This window comes from Neolamprologus multifasciatus, chromosome 7, assembly GCF_963576455.1.
Source record: "Neolamprologus multifasciatus chromosome 7, fNeoMul1.2, whole genome shotgun sequence".
Classification (NCBI taxonomy): domain Eukaryota; kingdom Metazoa; phylum Chordata; class Actinopteri; order Cichliformes; family Cichlidae; genus Neolamprologus; species Neolamprologus multifasciatus.
Genome location: NC_140445.1, coordinates 50717865 through 50742782, shown reverse-complemented (window position 1 = coordinate 50742782; position 24918 = coordinate 50717865). Strand labels below are relative to the sequence as shown.

Sequence of the window (24918 nt, the reverse complement as noted above, 5' to 3'; positions counted from 1 at the left end):
ACCTGGATAAGCAGCCAAGCAAATGAATCATATTTCAACAAATTTGATGTTGTTGCTTCACCAAATGTGCAGTCTTTGATTGATCTGTTCAACATGTTTAATATCTGCTTAATTCAACAATTTGTAACCTGAGGTTGCCGTACTACTGTCTGTTTTAAGACCCTTCCCTTAGGTTTGGCCCTCTCTTAGTTTAACAGTCATACCTCCATCCATGTACTGTTAGATTCCCAAATCAAGAACATATTAATAAATCCGAGCCTTCCAGTTTTCTCTCATGTCAGTTTTAATTTTTGGGAACAAGGCTGAACAGAAAACAAGGCAGTAGAAAATCCACAATAGAAGAAATTGCACTATGTATGGAACAGTTTGAAAGTGGAGATGGGAAACCAACATTTTAAAGCACTTCGTTCAATGGTTGATTTTCATTAGAAAACTAAATATTTTTTATTCATGTTTAGTACAGACAGTGCATTTGCTCATTTGAGATGACTCTGTTTACAGGAAAATAGAGGCAAAACTCTTCCTCAACATGAGCACAGTGCCGAGGGTCTTATTGCTGTGGGAAGCACATTAATGTAGCGTAGGTACTCAGGACCATCAACCATGTTAGTTGATTTGTGGATGAAATCTCTTTATTTTCAGTCAGTTTGCTGTACACAATACAACCAAAACTAAAGATAATTTACTTAGCATTAACTAATAACATTAAACTGCTGTACATGTGTATATTATAAATATGTAACATAGCACTTGAAAACAGCCTAATTTAGCTTCGTCTGAAGCCCCAGAGCATAACAACAGCTGGTCAACGTTTTTGCCTGAAGCCATCAACAAACTGATATACTCCCAACAAACAAACACTATGCTGATTGTGCTGCAAATGTATAAGGCCAGAAGTGTGAGGAAAAAGATAAAATATTCACAATGTAAAACTCACTTGTTAACCAGGTTTACAATACACTTTACAATAAAAATATGATACAAAATCAACACACAGCACAGCTGCTGGTATACTGGCATTACTGCCACCTCTATCCATAAACTGAATGAGAACTAGGTTTACATTTGAACAATGTGGGAAAAAAATAATCAATAATTATTGTTGCATACAAAAACAAAGAAGAAAAAAACGGGTGGGATTGAAGAATAACACAATGTAATACACGTTAAATAGCAATTACTGGTGTATTACTGGGTTCTCCTCACATTTAGTGAGTTTATGAGTACATCCTTTAATGGGCAAAACATCAGTTCGTCCAGCTAACTTTTTTTTAGGTCACACTGTAAACATTTCACTTAAAGGCTTTGTTAAGAAAGACTCCGTAGTCATTGCCAAGATCCCATTACTCTCAAAGGCGCCGTCTGTTGCTGTATCTGTAAAAAGAGAACACTACGTTATTCCTTTACAAATGGACTTCTGTCCATTTAACCTGGACATTTTTTGAGGCCATTTTAGCATCTTAATGAATACTAAATTTATAAAATCCTCCGGAATACAACTTCAAAACAAGCATATAATACAGCAAGCACTCGGTGAATGTCGCAGTGAACATAAGTATTAGTATATTCATGTCTCACCAGTTATAAAAACAAGGAAGCGAGATGATATTTTCTGAACCTGCAGGCGGACCAAACATGTGAGATAATCAGGCTGATCTTTTGACATCTGGTCACAGTCATGGTAAGGCAAAACCTCCAGGATTCCAGCCTCCTGGCCCCAGTACAGAAAGTGTTTCTTTTCCTTTGACTCTGCACTCAACCTGGATATGAGAGGAACAAATTTGATGTTCAGAAAGATAAGACTCCAAATTAAAACAGATGTTCTAAATGGTTGAGGAAAAAAAATACAAATTAGCAAATTCTGTCTGATGAAATATGGTCTCCGTTTCCTTGTATTTAAAAATAAATAAATAAATAAATAAATTGAAAAGCACAGTTTCATTCTGCATCCCAACCAAATATGTTGTTGGCCCTTTGCATGCCATCAAAACAACTGGCATGGCTCACGACTGTAGCGGTCTGTGGAATATAGTAAGCTCAGTAACTCATAAACTTGAACTGTTACTGGCTGTGGCAAACTAGTGCATCTAAGTCCGCCAAGGATGGTCCCAAGCCTGGGTTCAAAAAAGGGAGGGTAGTTGCCCTGCCGAAGCGACCACAACCAGGCAACTGGAGAAATGAGGCATGAAACCATATGGATCCAAACTGATCACTGTCACACGTTGAAGCTACTGCATCCAGGGGAGCCGATGCACCAGCATTGGGGACCCAGGATGCTGGTGAGAAACGGACTACTGGCCAAGGTAACATTAGAATTTCACAGATCAAGTGACGATCAACACCAGCGTATTGAACATCTAGATGAGACATCACATTGGCCAGACAGAGATCATCGTGCAAGAGATCCAGCGCTGCAATATCCAAATTGCCACCTTGTCCAAACTTCATCTAATGGGATCAGGTACCACGAACGTCAAGCCCTCTTCCACCAACAAACTGATGACAGTCTATTATTCTGGGCGAGATAAGCGAGAAGCACACATTGGCATCATGGTCGACCGCAGAATCTCAACCAGCGTCTTCACCTTTCAACCCATCTCAGAACCCCTTGCCATCCTCACCATTGATGGAACGACCACAACGCACATAGTCTCTGCCTACGTGCCAACAGAGACCGGCTTGGATGCAGCCAGGGATAAATTCTACAACTGCCTTCAGCTTGTCTTGGACACAACTCGAAAGACCGACCTCATCATTATTGCCGGTGATCTGAACTCCCACACTGGATCTGAACGACTCGAGGAGGCCACCCTGGGGTGTTTCAGCCATGGAGAGATCAACGACAATGGACTTTGTCTTCTGTCCTTTGCTGCAACCAACAATAAGGTCATCAGGAATACCATCTTCCAGCACTCCACCAAACACCAGCTCACCTGAAGAAATCCTAGTGGAAAGGACTTGGTGATGCTGGATTATGTACTAATAAATAGGGCTGGGTATTGTCACTGATTTCTAGAATCGATTCGATTCCGATTCACAAGGTCCCGAATCGATTCGATCCACGATTCGATTCAATTCGGGGAAATTTTGCCTCAGACAGTCAGAAATATTATAATTCAGATCATGCATCACTACATTTCCATATTTTTATATCTATAAAAAGAAAGCTGACACTTGCGAGACTTTATCAAAGATGTGAGCATCACAGCAGATGTCTTTGTGTCAAAGTAACAGGATAAAACACAGAAAAACATGAAGGTGATATTTCCTGGCCTGGGATTTTATAAAAATATTCTGCAGTAGATCAAAAATGAAAGAAAACCATTAATCAACATATGAACAGTACCTGATGCTGCTGAAGTGAAGCAGAGCAAAGTTACAGAGGTTTTAGAGACACAGCTAAGCGTTTTGCAATTTTGCATAATTTTAAAAAGTTGTTTGTTCAGTAGCCTATTGAACGGCAGAAATTAGGTTTTCTTTTCGGAAGTAAGTAAAAGGAAAAAAACAGCGGCTGACAGCGCTGTAAACAACGGTAGACTTGTGCATAACAAGCAAGCGAATAATGCAGAAAACAGAGATTTTTAGATGGGAAACTGTTCTTCATGCGAGAGCTGTGCATGAAGTGTGATTATATCGTGGTGGAAACAAAACAGCAAAAGTAAGAGGGAATTCATGACGATGTTTATGCAAAGCGTAGTTTGGATCTTCTATTGCTGCTGGTTCGGTCAATATTGTTTGGAGAGAGATAAAAACCTGCAGCTTTTGAATCTATTGCAAAAAGGGCATAAACACAAAGCACGGACCCGCCGACGGATCAGAATCAGTGAGCTGTAGGCTTTCAGCTCTGACAGTGTCTGTGCCGTCGGGTGAGAAAGGCGACATCTCACCGATTCTGATCCGTCGGCGGTCCGCGCTTTGTGTTTACGTCTTTGTGCAGAATCCGTGTACCTGCTCTCATTTACTGTTTTAGCTGTTTGGTGGTTGTTGAAATTTAGTGAGATTTAACCTGAGATTCTGGCGTTTCGGGCAAAATAAATTTATATTAAAAAATCGATTCAGGATTTTAATGAGTCGATATCACGTTATCCAAGCTAGAATCGATTTTAATCGATAAATCGATAATCAAAACCCACCCCTACTAATAAACGCCAGATTCCCATCATCTCTTCAAGATGTCCATAAAATGAGGGGCCCAGACTGTGGCTCTGATCACTACTCTCATTCGCACTCGACTACAATTGAAACTCCAGCACGCCAAGAGGATGTTACCCAAGTCTGGACTAGAAGCTGCTCACAGATGATGGACGTCGCCAAGAATTTCAATTTGCCTTGTTGAATTATTTTGCCCTGCTGGATGATCCAGACGATATGGATGAAGAAGTATGCAGGATGATAAAGAGGGACCACGAAGCTTACTGGGACCAAGTGGCTGAGGATCCTATACAAGCATTGTCGTTGTCATTGACATGAATATTGCACACTCTACTGCACATTGCGTTGTCTAAGTGGCAAAAGTCCCCCAATGACAACATCAAGACAACCTCCCCTGCTTACCACCATCTAGGCACAAAAAAATAAAGAAAATCCACCTCCTCTACATGAATGACATCAAGTTGCATGCCAAAAGTGAGCGAGACATCGATTCACTGATCCATACCACTGGGATCTACAGTAACATCATTGGAATGTCATTCGGACTGAAGAAGTATAGTTGGATGGTAACAAAGACAGGGAAGGTAGTCAGAACTGAGGGGATTGTACTTCCAGAAAGCAACATTGCAGACATCAAGGACAGCTACAAGTACCTGGGAATCCCACAGGCTAATGGGAACCACAAAGAGGCCGCTAGGAAAGCTGAAACCACCAAATACTGCAGAGAGTAAGGCAAGTCCTGAGGAGTCAGCTGAATGGGATGAACAAGAGCCAGGCAATTAACACCTATGCCCTGCCGGTGATCAAATACCCTGCTGGGATAATAAGCTGGCAAAAGGAGGCGATAGAAGTCACTGGAATCAATACAAGAAAGCTCCTTACCATGAATTGAGAGCTGCACAATGAGACTGTACACTAAGTGAAAAGAAGGAGGCCAAGGACTAGAGAGTGTCAGAACCACTGTCCAGGATGAGACGACAAACATCCATGAGTACATCAGGAAGATAGCCACAAGTAATCGTGTGCTTGTTGAATACCTCAGGCAGCACAAACCTGAGAAAGAAGAGGAGCCAGGAGAAGAACCATAATGGAAGGACAGGCCCCTGCATGTATGTATTAACAGCAGATAGAAGTAACAGCACAGAGTAACTAATCATGGCAGCACTGGAACAAGCTCATAGAGATCCATAGAGGCTGGTGTCTACCACACCAGGTAAAACCCCATGTGCAGGCTGTATAAAGACTCCCTTCAGAAAATCCAGCACATAACAGCAAGGTGCAAGATGCTAGCAGGTAGGGCATACATGGGACCAAGTGGTCAGCATAGTATACAGGAATATCTGTGCCAAGTATCAGAAAGGTCAAAGTGGAACATGACCCCTAGGGTGGTCGAGATTGACCTAGTTAAGAGCCTGTTTGACTTCCAGTCTTTTTTAAGTTGCATTGTGTTGAGTTTGTGAAACATATTTACTGCACAGTTTAAAGCAGTTCTTAATTTTCCTGAATATTGAGGGGTTTTTTTGGTGGTTACACCTTAACGTTGTACCAAAAAGTTGATTCTGTTTATCTGGACACAGTGTTTTTATTTATCCAAGTGACTTTTTCTGTCTCAGGTGACTGCAGGTTTTTCCAACCTTATAAACAGTACTTTTGCATAATGACTGAAACTAGCCCACTGACTGAAAAATGGCTGTGAGGTCAGTTTATTGATCATTAATATGCAAACTCTCATGGCCATTGATCAACAACCAAACTGAATCATTTTGCCCTGCTGGATGATCAAAGCCCATTGACCAATGATCAAAGACCATTGTAGTAGACCTCCTGCTATTTTAGTTGCGGACCCCTGATGTAGAAGGTGAACACAACAGTGGTCCCAGTAGTAATTTGAGAACTCAGTGCATTGACCCCCAAGCTGGGGAAGTTGCTCCAGCAGATTCCAGGAACAACACCCAGGATCTCTGTCCAGAAGAGTACAGTCCTAGGAATAGCAAAGATACTGTGCAGAACCCTCAAGCACCCAGGTCTCTGATAGAGTCTGTAATTCTATTAGTTCACTGTTTGTGTTATATTACTAGTACTACTTCTATGTGCCCATTTTTGTTTGTTCTCATGTTTCTTCATTAATTTCATGTTTTATGCCATTTTGTGGTGCATTATTACATTTAATCTTTTTTAGAAGGACTATATAAATAAATAATATCTTAAATTTCAAACAAAGAGTGAAAAAGAAAGAAATTCATCTTGTGCAGCTGAGATATACCAAACTGGAAAGTTTTATTTAGTTATTCTTTGTGGGCTGGTCCTTACCTTGCATTTTCCTTTAGTCGACGGCTGTCTCTGTAATGCAACATCCATTTCCATTTTCCCATTTTGCTTAGCTCTAGCAAGATTTCAGACACTTTTTTCATGTTACCTACAAATTCATTCAAGGTTCAAGCAATTAGTTAAATTAATAATAATGAAAATACTCCAAACACAGAAAACTAGTGCCTAGTAAAAGTGCACATACAAAGGCTGAGAGCATCCAGCGCTGTTTTGTCAAACATTATAAAACCACCCTGCATGAAGAGTTCCTGATGTGTGAGATTCAAAACATCATCTGGTTCATCAATTCCAGCAAACTGCACATGCCGTGACTTCTTCAGCTCAAGCAAGTGTGGGACCTGAAAAGCAGAAAGTTGAGTCTTTAATAACTTTTATTTAAGTTTTGTTGTGATTTTTTACACCAATAGAACCATTACCTCACAGATATGCTCAGCAATGTCTTCATTCTTGAGGATGATGATCAAAGATGAAGAACAATCATCACCAGGGAAGAATTCAGATGGCTGTACAGAAGTGTGGCCCTCTGCCTCTAACTGTGCCTATTGAAATAAAATTATTACTCAATGTTATAAAGTTAAGTTATAAAATATATGGCAAGTTTATATTTTATATGTACAAGGGTTATGAAAAAAAAGCTGATATCCTTTACTGTCACACCTCAATAATGGCTACTATAAGCACAAGCTTGTGAGAAATAAACAACAATTCATTTTAAGTTGTATAGATATTTTGTTACATTTGAATCTGACCCTTACCTTATGCATTAGAACCACCAGAGGGTTCATTTTGAACCATTTGGCATTTTAAAATCATGTAACTCTGTTACAAACCCCACAATCTTTTATTTCATTACTTTTTCTAAATTGACTTATTCCTCATATAATAAATTTGGGGATTTAAAGAAAAAAAATTACCACCATTCATACCTGGAACTAGGGCTGTTCGATATAACGATATATATCGGATGACGATATAAAAACGTCTATCGTTTCATTTTATGCTATCGTTTGCTTCGTGGTGTCGCAAAATAAACTGTTTACGGCAATATTTTCTCATTGTTTTGATGGTCACTGTAGTGGCTATATTAATTTCTTAAAGTTCTCTCTTTCTCTTATATTTAATATAACCACACTACAGATGGACAAGCGCCTGTTTTTATGCGTTGTCGTTAGCAACAACGACGGTAAAACCCTCGCGTGTCCGCTTATTTATTTTCTACATAAACCTTTCACAATAAAGCTCAAGATCCTGTTGAGACTTTTCACATTAAACTGAATCACGTGAACGAGTATGCAGAGTATTTACGGATGAGAAGCAAAACAGAGCCGTCAGGTGCTAAAAAATAAACTTAAGACTCAAACGTTAGAACAGGCTTTTCCCCGCTGCACGCCGTGTAATAAATACTCACAAAGAAAACAGCGGCCGCTACAACTTATGTCTAAAAATGTATAGCTTCATGCATCGGTTAAAACATTCGACTCCAGGTACACGATACCCAGCTTGAAGCCCTTCACGCAAGTCGAGCTGCCCGAGATTCACAGAATTTTCAGAAAATGTAAAATTTTTGTTATTTATATCGTTATCGGGACGATAGATGTCTTATATCGGGATATGAGATTTTGGTCATGTCGCACAGCCCTACCTGGAACCATTAATAGTTATTTACCCAGTCAACACAATGTTGATGTTCAAAGAAAACAATGTAATATGCTGCAGTCAACAATCACTGTATGGAGGGTACACACTTTTTGATATGAAGGCATGTGTTTCATAAATCAGAGACAGCTACATGAGATGGCTAGATGAGTACTATATGAGTACTATGGGGAGTACTATGGGGACTATAGTTAGATTAAAGACAAGGTAGGGTAAAACAGTGATGAGATATTAGGCAGAGTGGAGCAGAGTGCATAATGAATGTTTGAGAGCCTGGCAGTTTGATGTTGGTGCAATGGGGAAAACCTTAGCTGAACTGAGTCCAGAGTGTGTGAAAACAAATCCTAGCAAATAAAGAGCAAAATCCAAATTGGATGGGTTTCAGTCCAGAATAGATAAGGGGCTGTATGAGCTGGATGAGAGAGAGGAAGATATGGTGAAGAGAAGATATCTGCCTCCGGTCACTATGTTTATTCCCTGATAGGTTGGTGAGTGGTTACAGCTGTTGCTAGGCTAAATTTCTTGCAAAAGACATACAGTGCTACACCAGAAACTCTCAAACTCTTGTGATTGATTTGGCTGTTAGCAGAATGCCAAAGTTGCCTGAAGTCTTTACGGAAGATGCTGACTTGTCAGCAAACATTTGCTAACTAACCACTGAGAAGTAGTAAAACTTGAAAAAGTCTGACACAAACAGGAAACCTTAATGCTAAAACCCAAGACATTTCAAAAGGCCCAACTTTTACTTTGAAGGCAACCTGTTTCTGTTGTCTGTTTGCTTCACACTTCACAGTTTCACAACCGTTTAGCAAGTTCCACACATACCACAGGCAACCTGCTACACCAGAAGCATTCGCAAGTGGTTTTGGTTCAGATGTCTTGATGCATGCTCAATCATCCAGATAAGTAAATCCCACTGGGGTTTAGCAATCAATTTCAGAGCAACAGCCAGCAACCACTTAAAACCAGTCAGGGAATAGTCATCCCCCCCCGGGTTCTAAAATATGTTTGACCATTATAATCTGTAATGAATGACTCCAAATTATTTCCAATACTAATAAAATACATTTACAAAAAAAGTAAGTAAGAGAGGATTTCTTTGCCATTGCTGCTACTGTTCCAAGCCAGGTTCAAAACAATCCTTTTGGTGGTTCTGAATAGTTTAAATGGGTTAGGGTGGTAATCAGCCATAGTCTGAAGGAAATATGTGAAAAACACTGAACATACTAATGGAAATCATATAAACCGATTATAATGAGGGAGTAGGCCAGGTACTTTACACCAACATCTGTCTTGACTATTGTATTCAATATCTATTTCTGACCAATGACTAACTTTTTTCTTGTACCTTTCATATACAAGCATCTTGTGTAATTGAATTTGATCAGACATGTCTGAGATATAGCTTATAAACACTATATGGCTGAGAACACTATTTAAAAAAAGTGTTTTACCTTGGTTTGTTCAAAGAAGACATCTTCTGACGTTGCTAGCATGTAGAACCTATACTTTGTTCTACAGGACTTCTTGACAACTGAATTTAGATTAGTCCGGAACGTTTTATCCATTTCTTTCTTCATTTGTTCACAGAAGTCAAAATGGTTACTTGGTTCAGTCTTAGAGCAACTCCTTCGGAAGTGTTTGGCTCTAGCTGAGACTTCTTTGAAAGCACAAACATCTTGCATTTTTGTTTCATACAGTCTGGCACATTCCACAGTCACATCAGAAACCCAGTCATGTTCCACAGTGTTATCTTTGCCTTCAGAAAGTTCTCCAGGACAAATCATCTTTTCTTCATTTTTGTCAGTTGGATCCTTCCTGTTGGACAGGTCTACCTTAATTTTTTGTCCAATAAGAGAGGTGCCCAAGTGATCCAATGAATCCTCTTGCTCGTCTAGATTAGAGAAGTTGATAGTCAAAGGACTAGTGCAAGACAGCCTTATTTTGTCATGACTGTCTTCTTGGTGGGTGGGTCTCCTCTCACTCTTTTTCAAAGCCTGTTTCATTTGTTCTGAGAAAATGAGGGATTCTTGTTCAACTGACGCCTGTGTGAGATCATCTTGAATGCACCTCTGAGAAACTTGTTCCAGAAACGAATAAGATCTCTTCTGACTATTGTTATAGACTGTGCATACAAGTGAGCTTCGAGGCCCTAAGACCAGACTTTCATCTATGTTGTCACTATGTCTTTGATCTATAAATGAAGCTGCTGCACTGGAGGGGTCTTTGAGATCCATCTCAATATTTTTTCTAACAGTTTGGTCAACTTTCTCAGCTAAACCATTTGTTAAGAAACCTTGAATTTCATCAACACGTTTTGAGGAACTTTTTGCAGATTCAAAAGAGTCCATAGGTGGTGGCGATGACAGATTCATGTCGAATTTTGAAATATCCTTTCTCTGGTACTGATATGAGGGAAATGAATTTGATCTACTATTACCAACAACCGGAAGCCAAGTAGTTTTGAAGGAAAGTTGACTGGCCTCCTGGTTATCATTTAGTCTTTCAGAACATCCTTTAGATTTTGCATTTGTCCTCTTTTCTGAGAGCACAGATGTTGGCTTGCTATATTCCAGTCTAGGGGTTTTAGGTGGGTTGTTTTTGAGAGACTTTTCAATTTGTGTATCTACTAAGAAGGAATCTGCTTGACTTTCATCATTCTTCGATGGTTTGACAGCCAAGACAGGACGATGATTGTATGCACGGGATTCCTGATTTACATTCGACTGCAGTGTTTGTTTAGGTGTCTCTTGGTCTAAACTTGGTTTAATGACTTGGAACAACTCGGATGGACAATTTCTGGGGAACTGGCCATCCTGCCCTATCAAGGTTTCTTGTATACTGACTCTTTCAAAATATTCCTGAGGAACAGAGTCAGTTTTCTTTATATTCAACTTGACACCAAGCACTTCTTCCAATTTACTTTTAAAAGGTGATACAAGTAGGTTATCTGATGTTTCTATGTGCAGATCCTGTGAGGTAGAAGATGACACAAGAGCTGACTTTTCATTGCCTATTTTCTTATCCTTAAAGTCAACTGTAGGTTGGTCAAAGCCTAAAGAACTTGGGGTACATTTGCTACTAGGTTCAGGGGATTGAGCAACAGACTCTTTCATTTTAGGTGTTTCAATCTGACAGGACTTGTCAATGTGGTTTGATTTGGACAGGAACTTGTCTATACTTTGTAGAACTCTTAGAGTCCTTGCTTCAAGATCAGGATGAAGAATCTGGTGAAGGCTGGAATCAGTCTTAACAACGGAACTGTGACAAAGTTTTTTCTCACAAGGCAGCTCACCATTTACAGGTGCTGAGCTTGTGTTGAGGCATTTACGATTCAGGTTTTTGCCAGTTATACTACTACTTAATGCAGAATTGCTTTTGCCTGGGCTAGAACAAGATGGGTACCCATATGGTTTTTCATCTATAGTTGGAGTAGGGCATCGGTCATCTGACTCAATACCCAAGTCTACTGGCCCGTAGCTTTCATTTATATCAAGAAGTAACATTTTGCAAGGTTCTTCTTTTTGACTACATGCTTGAGATGTACTACATATCTCACTGGTCAGTGCAGCTTTAGAGTAGCTAGAGTCACTGATGAATGGAATTTCTTCCTGGCCTTGTACCACTTCTCCAGACTTGCCTTGGGGGTGTGATCCATGTAGATGTACACTAACCTTTTCTGAGGAATCTATTCCAATAAGAGGAATTTCAACACCAGTGCAATTTTTATCCAATCCCTCATTTGTTTTGCATTCTGCTCTGAGATCCATTTCTTTAGTGAATGTAACTTGTGCCTCAAATATTTTTGGAACTTCAGACAGAAGTGACTGAGGCTGGCATTGAAATTGTTCTTTGCCAGTTGCATTATCAACTTTCGCCAGTACTGCATTCTTTCCTGAGGCATCCATTCCAATAAAAGGAATTTCATCCTCAGTGCAACGTTTGTCCAGTCTCTCATTTTTTTTGTCTCTTCCAACATCTGTTTTTTCTGCAAATGCCATGTTTGCCTCACACATTTTTGGAATCTTCCACCGGAGTTGCCGTTGAAATGTTGCTGTGTTATCCTTTACCTGTACTATAAGTTCTTCTGATCTATCTAGTCCAATAAAAGGAATTTCAACCCCAGTGCAACTTTTGGTCAGTCCCTCATTTGTTCTGAGGTCTGTTTCCTTAGTAGATGCCACTTGTGCCTCACATATTTTTCGAACCTCACAAGGAGGTAAATGAACCTCGTGTTGAAATTGTTTGAGATCCTTAACCTCCTCTGTTGACACAGTTTCCTGATCTTCATGATCCTTGTTACTTTCACCAAATGTGTTTTTGTGAATTGCACTGTCATCCTTTACTTGTACTGGTACCCTTTCTGAAGGGTCTCTTCCAGTAAAAGGAATATCAATAGCAATGGAACTTTTGTCTAGTTCCTCATTTGTTTCAATAGTCCTAAAATCTGCTTCTTCAGTAAATGCCACTTGTGCCTCACATAATTTTGGAGACTCACATTTGGGTAAATGAGGCTGGTGCTGAAACTGCTCTTTGTCATTCTTTACTACGTCCTCTGTTGATATTGTTTCCTGGTCTTCACAATCCCTGTTACTTTGACCAAATGTTATTTTGCTTATTGCACTGTCATCATTAACCTGTACTCCAACCTTTTCTGACGCATGTATTCCAATAAAATAATTTTTAATTCCAGTGCAACTTTTACCCAATCCCTCATTTGTTTTGTTTGTTATGAATTCTTCTTCTCTGAGGCTTTCTTCCTTAGTAAATGCCACTTCTGTCTCACATCGTTTTGGAAACTTACACTGGGGTGAATGAGGCTGGGGTTCAAATGTTTTTTGTAAGTTGTCATCCACTGGCCCTACCTTTTCTAAAGGATCTATTTCAGTAAAAGGACTTTCATCTGAGATGCAACTTTTGTTCCATCCCTCATTTGTTTCATCTGTCCTGAAATCTGTTTCTTCAGTAAATGCCACTTTTACCTCACTTGTGTTTGGAACCTCACACAGAGGTGAATGAACGTGGTGTTGAAATTGCTCTTCCTCTTCCTCATCCTTTACCTCTTCCTCTGTTGACTTAGTTTTCTGATCTTCATGATCATTGTTACTTTGACCAAATGTGTTTTTGTGACTTGCACTGTCATCCTTTACCAGTACTATAACCTTTTCTGAAGGGTTCATTCCAGTAAAAGGACTTTCAAATGCAATGCAACCTTTGTTCAGACCCTCATTTGTTTTATTAGTCCTGAAATCTGCTTCTTCAGTAAATGCCACTTGTCCATCAGATGCTTTTGGAGCCTCACACAGTGGTGAATGAACCTGGCGCTGAAATTGCTCTTTGTCATCCTTTACCTCTTCCTCTGTTGACTTAATTTTCTGATCTTCTTGATCATTATTACTTTGAACATTGTTGCAGTCCGTTATTTCTTTGTTTTGGCTCTCCATTTCAACATTGTCTTTTACCTGAGGCATAGACGAGCTTCCATCAGATACAAGTAATACTGCTGATTTAAATGCCTCATCTCTCAAATAATTTTTTTTGGGGGGGATTTTCTTAGTTGCAGGCTCCCTATATATGGATTTAATTCCCAAAGGAGTGTGAGAATTATTTTCTGAAATGAAATAGCCATCTGCCAGTCCAATACCATCTGCACAAAGCATCGGAGGTAAGTCATGGCAGACATTGTTGGTGTTGCTCACTACTGGTGGTTGCTCGTTCATTTCTGCTTGATGATTACTGCGTGTAATGTTGTTGTTTACCAAGTCTGGACCATTACACATTACAGGTAATGGCTGATCAGTCAAATCTTTTCCAGCTTTTCCAGCAGACATACAGTTTTCTTTCTCATATAGTCCATCTTCTTTAGAGTGACCATATTCTTTCATCACTTTAGCCTTATGCTTTATGTCACAGGCCAGAAACCCTTTAAAATGTCTGCGATGTTCTTGTGAGACTCCTTTACGCTCCTCCTTTGATAACAGCTTCTCACTTTCTACACAATTTCCATTGCAGACAATATCTGATTTCTTTCCAGAATCATCACCTGCATGACTAACCTTTTGAGATGGCTCTGCATTACCTTCTTGGCTTGGGTGTTCCTTCCTTTCACATAATGCCAGTTTTTTCAATTTGTTTTTTTCATGCTCATCTGTCTGAACCACGCCTTCTACTTCCATATTGAGGTCTCCTTTTTCAGGTTTCACAAATGAAAAGGAATCCATTGCACCTTGTTTCACTAAGTCCATCTCTTTAGCTCCTAGATTTTTAGTGCTCTCTTGCATATTTTTCCCCTCTTCACCGCATCCAAGTAACACTTGACCAATTCCAAATGCTGCCACAGCAGTGGTGACCTTGACAGATGCACTTTGTGCCACTTTTTGAAGAGGAATGGTTATTCCATCACCTCTAAAAGATGGAACATCAATCTTCTCCAGGCAGATAGTTTTACTGTGAGGACTGGTCTGCTTAGCTTCATGAGGCTTTATGAAATTTATCACGTCAGTCACAATCATTTTGGAATGAACCATGTTTTCAGAAGGCTGAAAAAGAAAGAGTTAACAGAAAATATAAACAAATCACACTAAAATATCAATTTAATTCATGCAATATGTTAATTGAACATTTCAGACTGAGTGGTTTGCATTTAATGTCAAAACATTTTATACAAAACAGCAGATACTGTTAGCCTTTTTCTTTGTTGCTCCAAGGTAAGAGCTGAAATGTCCTTGTTTTGCATCATCCAAGTATTTGAGCTTCATGAGTGTAAAGATATGTGGAAGCTTCCCAAGAGACTGAACACAAATACCACTTCATGATCTATAGATTTGGTTGTATTTGGAATTAAGCAACATAGGAGGACAAATTTAGACTAAATGATTAGAGTCTTTCCCAGGCCATCCAAAAGATGTACCAGATGTAATCCAAACATCCTAGCTGTCTAGACCTAAAATTTCTGAGGTGTAGCTGAAACTGGAAAACCGTTTAATTTTAAAAGAATTAATATATTATTCATATTGTATGTTTGAAGTAATAGTAATGTTAGAACCAAACCTGAAATGTACTTGCCTCACGAAGCTCTCCCAGTGGCTTTAAAGAATTCAGTGTTTCACTGGGTTCTTTCTGTTCACCGGAATCAAGCGACCCCTTTTTGTGGACTTGTGGATGTGAAGTGACTGACTGTAGACAGGTGCTGGAATTTTTCAGTGACAAATCCAAAACCACAGAATCTTGATTCAATATGGTGTCATCCTTTTTGCTGAGGTCCAAAGCATTTGACAACAAAGGGTCTGAAGTGTCTGGTACACTTGGGCAAGAAGCAGCAGTGTCTTTATGCTCAAATATAGTTAAGCCAGATACAACTGCACTCGTCATTTCCAATGAATCATTCTCTTCTGAGCAGGAGTACGCAAAATTTGACTCAACGTGAAAAAAGCGTGGTGTTGACCGACTGTAAAACAAGCCTATCCACATGTGGACAATTAGCCGCACCTCTTCATTAGTGTCTTGAATGGAGAAATCCCATGGCCTGTTGAAGATATCAAATTGTACAAAGGTTAGCTACATAACGACATCTGAAGTAAATGTCAGCGCTATCAAAATAAACAATAACTTTTGTCAACATGTTTAACTTTATGCTGACATATTACTGGATAAATAACTCTGTGTACATACCCATGCAAAGCTCGAACAATAGTTTTGTCTTTTGGATCGCTTGTAAACTTGCTGTCCAGATTAAAGTCATAGTTTTCTTGCCAGTGTCTTGTGACCTTTATACGTCCTTCCGTGTTAACAAAAGTACGGGAGTATCTGAACTTTTGTCTGCAAGCCATGCGCTTTTTCAGATATTCTGGTGTCCTGTCGTATTCACTTCTGTCTTCTTGACCAACAGAGGGCTGTAGTGTTTGAAATCCATACATTGTCTGGTCATGGTGCAGAAGTCTCGAAGAATCACTTACAAGGGATGTACCTGGCAAACCCAATAGTAGAGAGGAAGATGGGGGCAATGAGTAAGCATGTTCTTTAGATACCAAACCAACGAGTTCACCGTTTACTACAAGGTGGCTTGGTGCGGGAGACTCATGTGGCTGAGTGGATCTATCAGCAGGCTGTCTAAGCAGAGCATGAAGAACTGACTCTTGTTCAGCACTGGTAAGGTCTTTTTTAAGGTCAGACTTCTTCAAACTTGTCTCAGGTTTTCTCTCAAATGATGGGTTTGGTTGTGGAGGGGCCTGGTCATTATTGGCACTGAGTGCCAAGTCAGCAAGTAAGTTCAAAGCATCTGCAGGTGAGTAAGCACTGTTCATTTTTTCAGTCTTCCTGACAGAATTATCGCTAGTACAGTCTTTGTTTTTGAGTTTTTCACTGGCAAAACAAGCTGGAGTTTGAAAGTGCAACCACCCTGTGAAGACAAAACAGAGAAGAAACAAGAGAAACAGCATGAAAATAAAATGTAGCACATTGAAAGCACTTGAAATATACCAGTCTATTATCATTACGAATTTGCCACCAACATATTAAGTATGCCATTGTTTAGAACAAAGGTGTTGGTTTATTTAGCCAATAATGTCAACCCTCTGGAGATTGATAGGACTAGCAAAAATGCAGCACAAGCAAAAAGGAGCAAAAGCAAACTAGCTGTTTTCACACAATTCCTCTATTAAACGAAGCACAAAGGAGAAAACATTTGCATCAGCTGCATTCTCACTACTGTGGTTTATACACTGAGGTGCCCAAGTACAATTTACAAGAGATAAAACACAGGGTGACCACTTGCTCGCTTTAAATTCCCCGTATTATTATATACAGATATCGCATTAGGCACCTGGCAGGTTAAAGATTGTTTCATGTTTCATTACATTAAGCATTTGTGTTTTCACATGCATTTCAACTAGGTAATTGTGACAAAAGTTCAAGGTTGCTGTGCATGTGTGAAAACAGCTCACAAGTTAGCAAAGGCTTTGCAAAGTGCAGAAGTAGCATGCAGAGGACAGTTATGGGAATGACAGAGTCAGGAAAGGGGTTAGTTTGTCCTGCACATGGCAGAAGAGATTGCACATATCAGACAAAAAACAAGCATTCCACACTTTATAATTACAAAAACATAACTTACATTTCTTTTTAATACATTCTGCAGAGATGCTTTGGTGCTTTTTGAGTGTTTTTATCCTGCCCCGTCTTGTAAAAATTGATGAAGCCCTATGCAAGATTTGAGGTTGCTTGTCCTGAATCATTTGTTCCTGTGTCTTTGCTGTGTCCGTCTTTTGCTTGGAGTCCTGATCCTCTGTTTTTTTCAAGTTCTCCGGTATCACTTTAGGGGTCAGGCCAAGGGCAAACGCAAACAAAGGGTCAACTGGCTGCACCTTTTGAACTTCCGTGACCGCAGCATTGGTGCTTGGGGTATTTTTATCATTACATGTCAGCGCCTCAGACTCAGTGTCCGCTTCTTTGCTCTTCTTGAGACAAGGCTCAGTGTCCCGAGGAGTATTTGGAGCTGTGTCCTCTGTCACAAGATCTGTTTTCCTCTTTCCTCTTAAAAGTACTGATTTTAGCTTCCTCAACAGAAATTCACTCTTAGTTGGGAACTTTTCAGGGGAGAGGTTCTCAGAGTGTTTTTCCTGAACTGCTTGTGACGAAACACTGTCTGTGGGTTCATTATTTGAACAATTACTTTCTGGATTCAAAGGCAATGAACTATTAACATAATTTGACTCCCTTGAAATTTTCTTCTCAGGATTAACATCACTAACAGTGACGTTATGAAGATCATTCCCACCCTCCACTATGTTAGCAGCCTGCATGTCTTCCACTGCTGTCTCTGGAGCAGTGCAAGACTCTGGATCCGATTTGACCGCGTCATCAGCATTCACTGGGGCATCAAGCAACATTTTTTCAGAGCACTTTTCATTTTTGTTAGACTGGAGCTTATCCTTCAAAGATTTAATTTGATCAGCAAAGTCTGTAGAGCCGTGAGGCACCAAAATCTTTCCACATTCACTGATGATTGGTTTAAGGTCCCAGCGCTCGGTTTTCCTTCTTAAAGGGCAATGCTCAGGATCTGTTTTTTTCTCTTCTGCTATGGGTAAAGCAACCATAGCTGATCTTAGTTTTCTATTTTTTGGAGATAGTTTTCCACATTTGCGCTTACGCCGTTGTAATTTCCTCCAATTTGAAGGATTACTCAGCTGTGGGTGATCTGGTATTTCCTTGGTGTGTTCATCCTTCAGACTGTTTACATTGTCATTCTCCACTGGTGTTTTGACCATCTGTAAAGTAGACGGCACAACAGAAGCTTTAGATGCTTTTTTCAATCCCCCGGAACCTCCTGTGTGTAGTTTAAGTTTTGTTTCTGTGAAACTAGTGACCTGAGGTATATTCAAAAGCTTTTGAGTATAGCCAGTCTCATCACAGAGAGAGTTTACCTCTGCTGCTTGTAATTTTGCTCTTAGATTTAGAGTCTCATTGCTGACACTTTGTTCTGCAGAAGTGATGCTGACAATCAGCTCTGCAGGAAGGTCATCTGATGTAGGAGGAGTGAGATTATTTGCCACCACATCAACAGTTTTATTCAGTTCACTGGGGTCACTGGATTTTTCATTGTCTTTGGAAGAAGCTCCCAGTTGCAAATCATTTGGAACCACATTATGAGGCACAAATGCTAAATCATCTTGTGCTCCGGTACTTGTTGTAACATTGTCTACAGATGTCTCAACATTTTCAGAAGATTTCAGGTCTGATAATGTGTCTTCCAACACTGTATTAACAGGGTCTGTCAACTCCTGAGGTGCCTCCTCAGGAGACGATATACAGATATAGACATCATCATCAAGATCTTCTCTCCTCCGCTCCTCTTGTCCAGCTGCAAGAATTTCTGAAGCTCTAGATACTGGCAGTTGGAAGGAGGTTGGTCTGCTCAGATATGACCTGAAGCTCTGCATTGCCCCATCAGTCCATTCAGGGGAAGAGTACAGGTGGGTATCCGGCACATCATACTGAAATGGAAACATGCTGACTTCCCGAGAAGGACTTGACGCCAGACCAGGATTTATCAGTGCAGTGTAACTCTGCATATGCTGAGCCAAGACTTCACACAGTTCTTCACTTGGGTTGATGGGTGTTTTCTCAGCTTCACCCTCAGCATAGCTTAGTACAGGCAGAATCCGTAGGATTTCTGATGTCATAGAAGGGTTCTTCTGTCCAAATTTGGTATCTGTGAGTAATCAAGCCAGAATATTTGCTTAGTATCTGCTCTTGTAATTAAACTGCCTTAATGGCAATAAATGCTAGTTACAAAATTTAGAATGATTAAATACATTTATATTCAGTGTTTAATAAATGTTACAATGACCTCTCATTACAACTCGAGGATCTGGAAACACAAACAAGCCCTGCAGGACTTCACTTGCACAGGACCAAGCATCTAGGGAAGAGAAGAAATTTGTGCATGATATGTAGCTTTCTAAACAAAGACAAAATTTTGTTATGCAACTGACAAAACAGTATACTTTAACCATTTTAAGTCTTACCATCATATGAGAGAAAATGGGACGAGTGCAGCAGGATAAAAAATCCACCATCTCGCAGCAAAACAATGAGAGCCTATGTGTAAATAAGTAATGGTTTTTGGGTGTTAGGTAAGTCACACTCAACCACATACTGTCAGCTGCATATAAGAGAGCCCCATATTTTATTGCACTGGAAATTTCCACCGATGAAATCATTCAGTTTAGTCTATCAACAATAAAATAGTTTGTGAACAATTTAGCACTCAATTAATTGCTTTAGTTGTTTCATAAAGAGTTTGCTTGGTCCTCTGTGTTTCATATTAGATTGATAGTAAACAAAAACTCACAAGATCTTTCTCTTTGATGTCCCACAGAAGCTGAACAAGTGAGTTGGTTTCTTCTGCCTCAGTAGAAACCAACTCATATAGACTGCAGTATAAGCCATCCAGAAAGACTGAAAGACAGCAAAATGCCACATTTATTAATATGTTTACTTCCCCAAGATTTTACCTTTAAAAATAAAAAAAATAACAACAGCACACCTTCACCAGTGAAGCAGGTTTCAAAAACAGCCCTTGGTAACAGCTGTCGTAGATCTAACATGGTAATCACCCAGTCAACTTTCACCACTGGTGGTCTTCAACAGAAAAAAAAAAGGGAAAGCACATAAAATAGCTTAATGAAATCTAAATGTTCAAAGCCAAATAAGAATAAAATCTCCCTTTTCTATGTGCACATTGAACTTACAGCTTGGCAGGTAGTAAGGCCCCTGCTTTAGACCTCAGCCCAACATTGTATAACTGCTTGCCGATCTGAAGCTCACCTCTCCAAGGCAAGTAATGAAAAACTGAAATGATTTAATACAACAGCAAAAATGTTATGCATGAAAAAAATGCATATTTTCAGTAATGATAACAAAACAAAACAACAACAACAAAAACACGTTCACTTGAAAATTGCAATAAATATCTATTATGTATTTAGTCACGTATGAAAAAAATATAAAAAAAACAAAAAAGATACACCTCCGTCAATTATAAGGTTTTCATAATAGAAATATTATCTAGGTTAAGTAATTAGGTTGAGGTGTTTTTCCACCATTCTGTTGTAGATTTACTGTTGTGCTTGTAGTTATTGTCCTGTTGATTGACCTAAGCTTTAGCTGTCCGAGAATTGGCCTCACAGCTGACTCAAAAATTATAATCCTGCCACCACCATCCCTGATAATTGCCAATAAGGTATTTATTTGTACTGAGACGCTGTGTTTGTTTTTTCATTTTATTATGGCTAAACATCTCCATTTTTTTTATCTATGTCCCAAGGACAATGTTGCAGAAGTCTCGTAGTTTGTTCAAATGCAACTTTGCAAACCTAAGCTATGCCACCACGCTCTTTTGAAAGAGAAGAGGTTATACTGGTAACTCTTCCAAACAAGCCTCTACTTGTTTTTTTCTAATTACACTGTCACAACCTTAATAACATTTAACTTGCTTTCTGAGGCCTGTAGGGTCTGCGATGTAACTCTTGCTTCTTTTTTCTTTTGCAGTCTCTCTGACCATTGCATTGTCTGACCTTGATGTGAATTTGCTGGAAAGATTCCACCACTGGAATGACTGCTCATCGTCTTGAATGCTTCCCACTTTTGAATAATCTTTCTTAATGTACAATTGGAAATCACCTTAAATCCTTTCCCAGAAAGATGGGAAGCAAATAATCATCATTGCTGATATCTTCTCTACATTATGTTAAGACACATTTAAATGTTTTTTAAGGCGTTAACACCTTTGGTCCCTTTAACATCAAAAGGTCTAAAGACTAGTACCCTTTCTTGTCCTAATGTTAAGACTTAGGATGCGATTGCATTTAAGCTACGTCCAGATGAACAGAATCAACTTTTGGAGATTGCATTTATGCTCTAATTTATGGTCTTTTGTGAGTGTGTCTGTGTACACTGGATCTTACAGTTTTTTAATGTTCTTATTCTGTGACCCTCCCATTTTATGTACAGCACTCTGGTCAACTCTGTTGTTTTAAATGTGGTCTTAAATAAGGTTGGTTTTCACAGGTGATTTATATGGGGATATAAATGGGGTAGGTGAACTACATAAATGTAACATATATGTAACAAAACATATTCTACAAAAAGTAAACAGAACCCTCATAAAAGTGACCCTCCAGCTCCTTAAGAATCTAAATTACGTGTAATCATAATCTCAGCCTTTACTTACATATTTTTTTCTCCTCGCTGAAAAGAAGAAAAAGAAAAAAGTCAGTATGATTTTAATAATCTCACATTGCATGGAATGGTATCGGACTAGAACATAAAGATTTAAAAAACAAACATGTATATGTGATAATAAAATACCATTTCTCCTGAGGTGATGCTATTGTTGCTTTGGTATCCGTATATGAAAACAATACAATAGCAAACGGACAAGCAGCACTGGGAGACTGTGCTGTAGCATTGCTTCCACCATCTAGCAACTCATACATGTAACACTGCAAGACAGAACAAAAAAAGGTACTTGAACAGCCTGGTATGCTTTCATTTTTCTTTTTATAACATGCACTTATTCATAAAAGGAAGTAACTAAGCAAGGTTAAAAAAAGAACAACAAAACAACAACAAAACCACCCCACCACTGGAATGCTACAATACTAATAATAGAGGACCTGTTAAGTTGACATTTATCAATGATATACCTCAGGCAAATCAATTAGCAAATTAAACATTTTTCTGAATGTGCTCCATAACCCCCCCCCCCCCCCCCCAAAAAAAAAAAAAAAAAAAAAAACATTAAATGAATATCTATATAGATAGGGTAATGTGTAAGGAACAAAGGGATGCCACATCCTTTGATGGAAATGAAAATTATCAACCAATAGACTGCTAAATTCAAAGACACCCCAAGAAGTGAAAAACTGATGCAACACACTGGTCTATTGTGCTAAAATTTCATTGCAGCATAATCAAAATGGTACTCTATACATTGTATGTCTCCCACACCCTTGCATGCCTGACAATGTTGGGGCATGCTACTAATGAGAAGATGGGTGGTATCTTGGAGGATGTCCTCCCAGATCTGGACCAAGGCATCACTGAGCTCTTTGACGGTCTGAGGTGCAACCTGGCAACTTTGGATCGACCGAAACAAAATGCTCCAAAGTTGTTCTATTGGACTTAGGTCAGGCGACCCTGTGGGCCACCTAATGGTATCAATTCCTTCATCTCCAAAAACTGCCCACATACTTTTGGCACAGGGCCAGGCATTGTCCTGCACTATGGAAAATGCCAATTGTTGAGCCCAATTGGCATAGAATACCAACACTGTGAGCACAAGGCCCACTAGAGAAAATTGGGCCTTCTTGGGATTGTGCTAGAAGAAAAAGCAAATGGTAATGGCATGTATTGATGTGCCATCCTGAAAGAGCTGGACTACTTGTGCAACTGCTGTGGGATCCAAGTATCACCTCATGCTGCCAGTAGTGCCACTGACCTATCCTAACCCAAAACACACAGTCAGAAAAGATGAGGAGGGAAAAACGTCAGTGGCCTCCATGTGTAAAACCATTCCTCTTTGCGGATTGTCTCATAGTTGCCCCTCGAGTGCACCTGTGGTTGATTTCATTAACGCCAAAGCAGCTGAAACTGATTAACAACCCAGATCAATAGTTTAATTGACTTGATGCTATATTCTGATTAAAATATAATATATCCTTCAGTGTGTACACACACACACACACACACACACACAGAAACTTGTTTACCTGGGTTCTCTCAAATGCAAGGAAGGAGCTGGTTTGTGCAGATACTGAAGGGAACTGTTCGGACACATGGCAGTCCAACCCCACAGTGGGTGCTGTGAAATTCTGGGTATAGTTTTCTGAAACCCTTTTAACTTTACCCTGTTAATAACAGAGAATAACAACATTTTTGTGTTTATAACAGCAGGAACAATCCTTCTAGAAACATCCATTTCTTTTTTCAGTACCTTTGTCAGCCTGATGATGGCGATGTAACCAGATTTCCCATGATACCAACGATTCAGATCCAAACAATCAGAGTACATCGATATGTAAACACCTTTAAATACACAGAAAATTTAAACTTAATATGTTTTCAGTCAAAAATAAACAGTGAGGTTCAATTATTTGTAATAGGACTTCATAGACAACTATCATGGTGAAGTCATAACTCTGAAGTCGCTGTCTGTCACTCCCAGAGTAATACAACCACACCTAGGAAAATGAATGTCTCACACTTCCAAGAACACACCTCACATTGAGCAACAGTCTGACTGAATTACCTTAGGTACTGCAGTAAACACTAAATTTCAACAGACCATAACGGTGACATTTATCAGTTTAGAATAAAATAAAATCTAGTTATATAGTTAAAATGCAATGAACATTCAATAACATGTGTTTTCCTGCTTATGGTACAAGTAACTGAGTCAGTTTTGAAAAAGAAAAGAAAAGAAGAAAACTTCATAGAAAATTCTTGAAAAATAGTGACATACTCAAGAGCAAGTTCTAAGGCGAGGTAGACAGCCACAAACTAGTCTAAGAAGTCTGTTGCGTCTTGTATTTTTTAGACTTTTTTTTAAAAATTAGGAATGTCAAGTAACAAACATGTCAAGAATTACAACATTTATGAGAGAAAGGTCATGAAAAAAAAAACCTATTGCACAACTGCAAGTCTGCACAGGATGTGCAGCAAAAAAAAAAAAAAAAAAAAAAAACACTGGCTGAGTCAATAACATGTGACACACTGAAGCTGTTGTTTTAAAGTGTCAAGCCGGTGCCATTTTCTCCTACAGTTCACTGCAAAACAGCTCCATAAAAACTGACTTTGACCAAAGTTTGCTCTTGATAACTGCTACTCTTTATCACAGTCCGTACTGGGCCCCGTTGGGTGTCTCAGCAGCATTTTAAACTGGGAGTTTTAAGGCTAAACAGAGCTAACAAGAATACAACTCGCAGTGCAAAACAGAAAGAAATGCCAGAGTCTTCCTTAAACACCAATATCCCAAAAACCTCATGTAACATATAGTTTCTGTTTCACACATTCTTTCACTTTCATTTGTATACATTCAGGGCTTTAATTTGCTTTCACTTTCAAAACAAGGCAGCACTGGACAACCAACATGGACTATTCTTTAGCTTGATCTGCAAGCATGAAGGACAACTTATATTTGGCCTTCAAGGTAAAATCCTGCTTATTAGTATTTTTATAGGTTTACAGCTAAGGAATTTATTAGAATAAGATTTTAACATTGAG

At 39.2% G+C, this 24918-nt stretch overlaps 1 protein-coding gene across 4 annotated transcripts in view; it reads right to left on the bottom strand.

Annotated features, from left to right (window-relative positions):
• Positions 1-265: 265 nt before the first annotated feature.
• The window catches only part of tasor2 (transcription activation suppressor family member 2), a 26398-nt gene continuing 1745 nt past the window's right edge, over positions 266-24918 (bottom strand). Inside the window, exons 5-22 of one of the 4 annotated variants that reach the window (XM_085168552.1) lie at positions 23630-23721; positions 23406-23543; positions 22003-22136; positions 21866-21882; positions 20385-20484; positions 20180-20274; positions 19985-20091; positions 19659-19731; positions 19481-19552; positions 17246-19342; positions 15808-16534; positions 15187-15661; positions 9591-14675; positions 6897-7019; positions 6665-6818; positions 6463-6568; positions 1579-1760; positions 266-1374 (exon numbers count right to left, since the gene is read on the bottom strand). In XM_085168552.1, coding sequence (XP_085024678.1) covers positions 1277-1374; positions 1579-1760; positions 6463-6568; positions 6665-6818; positions 6897-7019; positions 9591-14675; positions 15187-15661; positions 15808-16534; positions 17246-19342; positions 19481-19552; positions 19659-19731; positions 19985-20091; positions 20180-20274; positions 20385-20484; positions 21866-21882; positions 22003-22136; positions 23406-23543; positions 23630-23721 — 9875 coding nt within the window. In that variant the 3' untranslated portion in view covers positions 266-1276. Of the gene's footprint in view, positions 1375-1578; positions 1761-6462; positions 6569-6664; positions 6819-6896; positions 7020-7091; positions 14676-15186; positions 15662-15807; positions 16535-17245; positions 19343-19480; positions 19553-19658; positions 19732-19984; positions 20092-20179; positions 20275-20384; positions 20485-21865; positions 21883-22002; positions 22137-23405; positions 23544-23629; positions 23722-24918 lie in introns of those variants that run through there. The other 3 variants (XM_085168553.1, XM_085168554.1, XM_085168555.1) reach the window with 3 other exon arrangements.